The sequence below is a fragment of the Beta vulgaris genome, chromosome 2 (genome assembly GCF_026745355.1).
Source record: "Beta vulgaris subsp. vulgaris cultivar EL10 chromosome 2, EL10.2, whole genome shotgun sequence".
Lineage (NCBI taxonomy): Eukaryota > Viridiplantae > Streptophyta > Magnoliopsida > Caryophyllales > Amaranthaceae > Beta > Beta vulgaris.
The window spans coordinates 13,712,095-13,720,602 of record NC_079203.1 but is presented as its reverse complement, the minus strand read 5'-3'; the positions used below and the strand labels follow the sequence as shown (position 1 = coordinate 13,720,602).

Here is an 8,508-nt window from a genome sequence, read left to right as displayed (position 1 = left end):
TGTTGCAAGTAAAAAAAAACGGGGGTATGTAAAAGACATAAAAGGTTATCATTTTAAAAATTCATAAATCTAATACAACTCGACATAACTATTTTTTTTTTTACTAGGTCACCAAAAGCCTGACAGGCCATATGTTTCAAGACTAATAATAAATTAATGTTTAATGTGGTCCTACATCTTTAAGTCGTTGGTATGCAACACTAATTTCACCGAAATCTCTCTATTCCGTCCATCAGAACAGGAAGCAGGATAGATGATAAAAGAATTCAGTCTTTGCTCAAAATCAAGCCTTACCAAATTAACATCAAATTCCACACCCCCCATGGATTCACTACCCACACACCCACATGTAGCTGTATCTGTATGTCCAAGCCATTGTTGTTAAAATCCCGATCTGAATCTTACGATTCTACGATTTTACGATCCTGGAGGACCTCACCGATCCCGATCCTACGTAGGATCTTAATTTTGTAGGATCTTTCGATCCTGCTCAACCACAAAAAATCACATGGTAGGATCTTAACACGATTCTACGATCCTACGACTCTACGATCCGATCCTACCATATAAAAATTATAAAGTAATTTCACATATTATATTTCTCCTATTAGATTTTGATCGCATGTTACTTCAATCTTATTGTATTGAAAAACTATCATCATTTGCTAACTAAGAAAATCATTATTAATATGTGTAAATTTTTAACATGACGTTCTCACCATATTTTAGTATAATTATCTCTATTTCACCGAATTGTAGGATCTTACGATCCTACGATCCGATCCCACCGATTCGATTCTACCAGCCCCTACGATCCAAAGTAGGATCTCGATCCTGATAACATTGGTCCAAGCGCAGGAATAGGACACTTAACCCCTTTCCTTCGGCTTGCGTCGATGCTAGCAGCTCCGTCCAACTGCTGCAGAGTCACAATGATCATCATCCGCCCCACGCTTTCCTCTGCTGAAGCCAACCAAATCAGCACTTTCTTATCCTCCCACCCCCACATCAGTCCCTCAGAGTTCCACGCCCTACCCCCTGAACCATCAGACCCCAACACACAGGACCCATTTCTCCTCCAATATGATGCTGTCTCTCGTTCTGCCCACCTCCTCGTTCACCACCTCTCCAACCTTTCACCACCACTCTCTGTCGTGTTCTCTGACTTGATGCTTGCTTCGGGGATCAACACGCCGCTTGCTGACCTTGGTGTCCTAAACTACACTGTCATAACCACTTCTGCAAGGTTCTTCTCTCTCATTGCGAGTCTACCTCATATTAGAATTACAAAAGGTGAAAGTGTTGCGATTCCGGGTGTAGATCCAATACAAGGAGAACATGTTCCTCCTCCAATGTGTAATCCAGATCATGTATTCACTCGGATTTTAGAAATCAATTGTAGGTATCTTCACAAGGCTAAGGGCGTACTACTCAACAGTTTTGACTTCTTTGAACCTGAAACAATCTCAGCTCTACAAAGTGGCAAGGTTCTACCAAATTTACCGCCTATCTTCCCTGTAGGACCTTTGACTTCATTTGAGACAAAGAAAGGTAAGCATAGTCTCTTATCTGCTTGGTACGAGGTCATCAAAGGTGGTAACGGTATTCCATTCAAAAATAATGTGGTAATGGTGATGAAATTTTTAGTGTAATTTAATATAAAGTAATCATGCTAACTTATTCATGATAATGAAGTTCCATCCTTAAATATGTGATTTTGCTTCTAAATTTCCATTATCACTCAATAACACTCATTGGTTTTTGGTAACGAATGGTAACAATATATTGTAGGAAAAGATGTTCTGGAATGAAATTTCATTACCATCAATATTGGTACGAGACTTCTTTAAATTTACACTAAAATGCGTTATTATTGCCACCATTTATAAACAACAAATGAACCATCATTGTCCAACGTTTTGTTATCGTTTTCCAATGTAGGTATAACGATATATCCTTAAGATCACCACAATGCGTTATTATTGCCACCATTTATAACCAACAAATGAACCATCATTGTCCAACGCTTTGTTATCGTTTTCCAATGTAGGTATAACAATATATCCTTAAGATCACCACATAAGAATCACGCAAACTACACCAAACAACTTGCTTATTGTCCTAGGAGTATTTTTTTTTTATTCCAGTTGGGCTATACAAAGAGATAAAGTATATGGTATACCTCCAAATATTCATATATTCAGCATAGTTTCTTACTTGAATGAAATCAAAGGTCTTATAGGGAATTCTATAAATATTCAGCATAATTTCTTACTCCCAAACTTACTGTTTGTATAGAATTCCTTTCCTCACCAACTTTCTATTACTCAAGCTAACTCCTAACTCAATAATTGTGCACTACCACCAGTACCTCTCTCCCTTAGGCCAATTCATCAGAGTATGAGATACAAAACTTGTAAATCCTTTATCAGAGTACAGATATAAATATACCCCCTTTAGACTCATAAGACACTAAATTAGCTACCTAAAGTTTAGGCAAATTGTCTTACTGTTCAAAGAACCGTAACGACCTAGACCAAACAACCTTGGTTTATTGTCTAATTTTGTCTAACAATGAACTTTTGTACTGACATAATTACACACTTACACCCCTTGATTATGTCCACGTACAGGAAGCACGAGCATATCATGGTTGGACAACCAACCATTGAGCTCTGTGGTGTTTGTCTCCTTTGGAAGCAGAACATCAATGAGCAAAGACCAAATAAGAGAACTGGGAGAAGGGCTTGAAAGAAGTAGGATGAGATTTTTGTGGGTGATCAAGACTACGGTAGTCGACAAAGAAGATAAAGAAGAGCTAAGAGAATTGCTAGGTGAGACATTTTTCGAGAAAATTAAGGAAAGAGGGTTAGTTGTAAAGCAATGGGTCAACCAAGAGGAGATCCTAGCTCATTCGGCAATAAGAGGATTCTTGACTCATTGCGGATGGAACTCGGTCATGGAAGCCACTCAAAGAGGGATCCCTTTGCTTGCTTGGCCCCTACATGGAGACCAAAAGGTCAACGCCGAGGTAGTGGAGAAAGCAGGTTTAGGAGTCTGGGAAAGAAGTTGGGGATGGGGAGGAGAGAGATTAGTGAAGGGTGAGGAGATTGCAGTGAAGATACAAGAGATGATGACAAGTGGAAAGTTAATGGATTCTGCTAGAAGAGTTGGGGAACAAGCTAGCAAAGCTTGGGAAATACATGGAAGCTCAAAAAAATCGTTCAAGACAATTATTGATATGTCTAGGAGATATCAGGAAAGCTAAGTAGAAAACTAGTTCTGCAATTGCTTGCAACCAATTCTGGGAAATTATGTTTGGAATATATTGTCTTCCAAAGGTCCAACTTCCAAAGGTCTTGGTCACAAGAATATATCATATGTCTACCTTCAATTTCCTTTTTGAGATGTCCTACTAACAATGTTCACTTACCAAAAGTTTCTCAAAGTTTCTACCACAAAAAAGGAAGTTTCTCTAATAACTACCTTCATTTGAATCAACTTGCCATATTATCATTATGAAACCTTCAAAAGGAACTGATTTGGTATATGATCTCTACGAACTACGAAGGCTCCATGTGGTAGGATACAAAATATTTTCAATTTGATGGTGTTCATCAAATGGAAACCATTAGATGTTAGTGGGAAAACAGAATACTACTCATTTAGTTAATAGTAATAAATAATGGTAATGATAATGAATCTATAGATAATATTGTAAAGAAAGTCTCATGCCAATACCCAAGATATTAAAGCAACATCCCCAAACATGTATTCTTTTTCATAAAATATTCATTACCACTCAATATCTAATCCAAATTGGTAATGGATGATATTAGGAAATTTTGCAAGAAACTACCTAATAAAATTGAATCTTGACGAGAAACCACCTAACAAAAATATGTTGTTGACTACCTTATAAAATAGATTGTGTTACAAATCTACCTCTTACCCGATTATGAAGTTTGACTAAATTTTCCAAATTGACCAAACATGTACTGATCACGATATTTTCAAAACCCATAATATCCTGATTTCTCATGTTTTTTCTCTCCTTTCTTTCTTCACTCTCTTCCCTCGCACCTACTTTTGGATTACCTCGCTCGATTTGGCCCTAATGGAATTGGAAAGCAATAATTCTAGAGTCACTTGTGCTTTGTGATGGCTGAAAATTTTCTTACTCAGCTTCGTAAATTGGTCTGAATGTGGGTGAACTATACAAAGTTGTGAGGGAAGAGAGTAGAGAAAGGTAGGAGAGAGAAAACGTGAGAAATTAGGGAAATTAATATTTTAGAACATACTTGGTCAACGCCGGAAAATTTAGTCAAACTTCATAATCCGATGAAAGGTAGGTTTTTACAGGTAGCTTCTCGCAAAAAATTGATCTTATTAAGTAGTTTCTCACAAAATTTCATAATAGAAACTTGCGAAGGAAGAGAGGTACTTGGAGATGGACAAGTACTTGTACGGATATTAACATGAGACTTTTTTATCTATATCCATCACCAAAATGCGTCGTTAGGGGTGTTAGTTTACTGAGAATATCTCAACAAACTTATGTTAGTCCCCTAAACAGCACTCCTAATCAGAAATTTGAAGCTTTGCAAACTACTGCATTATATCCACACAAAAAGTAAGTGCAACAGTAACAAGTTCAGTAATTCAGTGTCTTCGATGATAAGCCATCTGCTTTCACATAACATTGTATAAAGAAAGGATGTGGAACCTACAAATCAAATAGGAAAGTGAAAAGGGAAGGAAAACGGTTACCAATTAGGAAGACAAAGCGTGTTTAGACATCACATCAAACAATATTCCATTCTGTTGAAGCCGTTCTTGGATATCAGTCGGTCCAAACACAATTCCAGGGGAAAGCATGCCTCTTTCAGGCAAGTTTTGACATCACATCAATGAGCGTTTGGATATCACATCAAATGATATTCCATTCTGTTGAAGCCGTTCTTGGAGATCAGTTGGTCCAAACACAATTCCAGGGGAAAGCACGCCTCCTTTGGGCAAGTTTCCTCGCTCTTTTAGAGTAATAAGAGCACACTGAACTAAAACAATTGGTGTGGTTATATAACCAATCTCTGGTCCCATTACTCTGGTGATAATTTCAGTGTCAGGTTTCTTGTTTCCCAGGGATGCAGTATTGCTGTCGCTGAAGCCGTGACCAACAAACCACATTTTAAAGCTTGCACTACTAACCTCAGCTTCAGTGGGTCCATTCTTCCTGAACCCTCCGAGGCTGAAAACTGAAGGAAATTTTAGAAGCAGCCACCTTCCAAAAGAAAATTTACCCAAGAGCCCAATAAACACACCCACGGTGATAAGTTTCAAGATGCCTAGTAAAGATTTGGTGCCGATCTTCACCCCAAAATGAGCTGGCTTCACAGAGGACCAAAATGCTTCTCTCTTAAGAGCTTGATCAGCACTCTCATTCACCCCAAAAAGACCACTACGGTTTTCTGTTAGAGTAGAAAGGGTTCTTCGTACAACAGCAGAGTCGGCTGAAGGTAGCCTCACAGCCCAGAGGCCAAGCTCTTTCTGTTGTTCAATCGTCGGTCCTTTAGCAGGAGGAGGACCTGGAATCTGCATGGGCCACAGAATAAATAACTTAGCTGCAGTTTTAGAGAAGCAATAACCCAACGCAGAGAAATATTGGTCCAATAGCCAGCCTACACTCCCTTCCTCCACTAAAAAACTAGAAAAGTATGTCTTCGCTTTGCTTGGTAGACACATTCAAATAAGGTTATGAGAGCAAGACTGACATATAATTTCTTCTCATTATAGAAACAATCAAATAAGTACCAGATTTTATACTCTACAGGCTGACATCTGAATGGAGCTATGGAAATGACAATGAAGCTCCAACCAGAAAAAAAAAACATAGATAATGCATGGTTTATAAATTCGACGGAAAAAAAAATCACATTTAAGCTTAAATAAGTACCAACTTAATACTCAACAAGATTCACATCTATAATAACATTGTAAATAAAATTTAAAAAAAATCAATCACAGATCAGCAACATAGAAGTACAATCATTTGATATTTTGATCACATATTTGAGTGAGTGATTAAATAAGCTACCATAATATATCATATTCCAATTGACGTGCTAAAGCAGAAAAAAATCTTCTCTTCAATCGCCTTTCCTTACCAAATCCCCGGTCCCGAATACTAAGGTGAACGGCAAATGCTATTATATTCCCCTTCAGTAAAGACAGTGATAAAGCCTTGTCGAAGCTTGAAATTTAAACTTCATGAAACCTACCAAGTACCAACCACTACAACACTAGTGCCAAACTTCCAAGTTCAAGTTCTGTGAGCACAGCAAAATGTAACATTAGCTGCTCTTGTTGAACCAAATCTAGATGCACAAACCATATTATCATAAAGGTGGCAAAAAATCTGACTGATTGGAGAATCAATCGGAAGCTGGCATCAGTGAAGCCCAGAAAACCATTTTAGGGGAAACAAGCAAAATAGAGTGATTCCACAAAACCCTCCCCGAAAGTCTTACATAAGACCTAATTTCATATTACAACAGACAACAAGACAGCCAGTTTCATAACTTCAGATATCAACCTACACAAAGATCAACTCGAAGATTAAGCATGCGACACAGAAATATCATACATAATATCAACAACATCCAGAAGCAAATGATCAACAATGACACCATATAACAGCAGAATTGAGCCACATTTACATCCTGATGATTAAATCATTATTAAAGGCAACCCCTATACCATTTTCTTTCTCTTGTACTCCATTCTATTTCTCACCATGCCTTGGTTTAAGTAACCCAAGTGCTAAGGCTAATTCCAGAGCTTCTCTTTTTTCCCCCTTAAACCCACATTAATCAACAATAACACAATGTGAAACAGAAAACAAACCAAAATTCTTTGATCTCAACCATGAATTCAAATCACACGAAAATGCCAACAATATAACCTGAGGTCGAGCTTTCCTAGGCCACGATCTCCTCAACTGTCGAAGCACCTCAGCATTGGCAACACCAAGAACCGCAGACTCATAAGTGGCAAAATTCCCCACAATCCTCTTCTCACTCTCCAAACTCAAATAAGCCTCCATAGCATTTGGCACCGAAGGCGGAACCCACTGACGAGAATTAAACATATACCCAATCTCAGCAGGAACAGAATCAAACCCACAAGCAGAGACCACCAAACAACCTGTTCACCCACAACAATGTCTAAGAATCCCACATTGAAGAAAAAAAGAAGAGAATAACCAACATATAACTATAATGGGTTGGTTTTAAGATGGAAAACCAATAGGGTCTATGCTTATATGGTCAGACTTTCCTCCAGCAAAAACTTGTGTGTAGTCCGTTTTTCAATAGTTGCAATGTTTTGACTCTTGATTGCACTATTGATGTACTTAAATTTGACCCAGAAATATATAATAGAATAACAAAATGTAGCATGAGGGATATTGTTGCATTTCTCACTATATATCTACAAGATTTCAATTTTATAATTTGCAGAAATAGATAGCTAGAAATAATAATAATGAAAATAGTGTATTATAAAGCATAAAAATGAAGACGTTGCAACTATTAAAAACGAGAGGAAGTAGATGACAACCTTTATCAACAGCTTGATGATGATACTGTACCTCCATCTTCTCCATGAACTCAGGCTCTCCAGAAATGTCCAAGTAATCAGTCCCGGTTTCGATACAAGCCCGAACAACGGGGTCCCCGTGAAGGCGAAAGGGGCCGACACAATTGAGTAAGAGGCGCGTGAGGCGCGTGACATTGATAAGGGAGTTAAAGTCAGCGGTGTCAGTGGTAAGAGTGGGAATTTGGGGAGGTGGGTTTGGGTGGGTTGCCCAGGAGAGAGATTGAGTGAGTTTAGTGGGGTTTCTGCCGGCGATTGCGAGGGTTTTGAGGTGGGAATTCGGAGAAGTCAGGAATTTCAGGGATTCTTTAAGGACGTATTTTCCTGTGAAGCCTGATGCGCCGAGTATGATGAGGTCGTAAGGTCGGCTTTCTGCCATGCTTGGAAAGACCAAAGAGCCTCAAAGGTGGGTGTCTGGGTTGGGTGGAGGAAGCCGGAAGGGAACACTCCTACACTATTGCGCTCAAGCCTCAAGGTTCTTTTGAGTTTTGATCAAAGTGATGGTTGAAATTGGAGCCAAAAGAGGAGTGCATTCACTATTCACGGGGTGTTTGTTTAGGGGGATTAGGGGGGTGGGAATGGGATATTATATCCCTATGGGTAGATATCCCATGTTTGTTTGAGGGGATATCTAAATTCCCATGTGAAGGGGAATGGGATTAAAACCCCTCTTATCCCACCAAAATAAGACATGGGAGGGGGCAGGTATTAGGGAGGGGATTATTTTTGGTTATGTTAAAAGACAAATATCCTTCATTAAAATATACTTCATTAATATTGCTTGCTCTTCTTTTACTATCCTTCATTAAAATGGGTAAATTTGTAATTTAACAATATATTCCCTACTTAATCCCA

At 38.5% G+C, this 8,508-nt stretch overlaps 2 protein-coding genes across 2 annotated transcripts; one reads left to right on the top strand and one right to left on the bottom strand.

Annotated features, from left to right (window-relative positions):
• Nucleotides 1–322: 322 nt before the first annotated feature.
• On the top strand, nucleotides 323–3,268 carry LOC104887295 (UDP-glycosyltransferase 708C2). Its single transcript, XM_057392882.1, has 3 exons — nucleotides 323–361; nucleotides 825–1,551; nucleotides 2,634–3,268. Exons 1-3 carry the CDS (start codon nucleotides 323–325, stop codon nucleotides 3,266–3,268), a joined length of 1,401 nt encoding a protein of 466 aa, XP_057248865.1.
• A 1,324-nt stretch (nucleotides 3,269–4,592) lies between these two features.
• LOC104887296 (probable mitochondrial saccharopine dehydrogenase-like oxidoreductase At5g39410) lies at nucleotides 4,593–8,213 on the bottom strand. Its single transcript, XM_010671909.2, has 3 exons — nucleotides 7,618–8,213; nucleotides 6,962–7,203; nucleotides 4,593–5,592 (listed from the first exon to the last, which is right to left on the bottom strand). The coding sequence occupies exons 1-3, from the start codon at nucleotides 8,030–8,032 to the stop codon at nucleotides 4,903–4,905; spliced, it is 1,347 nt and encodes a 448-aa protein (XP_010670211.1). The 5' UTR covers nucleotides 8,033–8,213; the 3' UTR covers nucleotides 4,593–4,902.
• Between the last annotated feature and the right edge of the window lie 295 nt (nucleotides 8,214–8,508).

Bases quoted from the DNA above. Each gene is read 5' to 3' on its own strand.
- LOC104887295 (XM_057392882.1), top strand. From the start codon at position 323: ATGGATTCACTACCCACACACCCACATGTAGCTGTATCT. The intron at 362-824 runs GTATGTCCAAGC...GATCCAAAGTAG, and splicing joins ACCCACATGTAGCTGTATCT to GATCTCGATCCTGATAACAT. The intron at 1,552-2,633 runs GTAAGCATAGTC...GTCCACGTACAG, and splicing joins TTCATTTGAGACAAAGAAAG to GAAGCACGAGCATATCATGG.
- LOC104887296 (XM_010671909.2), bottom strand. From the start codon at position 8,032: ATGGCAGAAAGCCGACCTTACGACCTCATCATACTCGGCGCATCAGGC. The intron at 7,204-7,617 runs GTTGTCATCTAC...GTGGGTGAACAG, and splicing joins TCATCAAGCTGTTGATAAAG to GTTGTTTGGTGGTCTCTGCT. The intron at 5,593-6,961 runs GTTATATTGTTG...TGGCCCATGCAG, and splicing joins CTAGGAAAGCTCGACCTCAG to ATTCCAGGTCCTCCTCCTGC.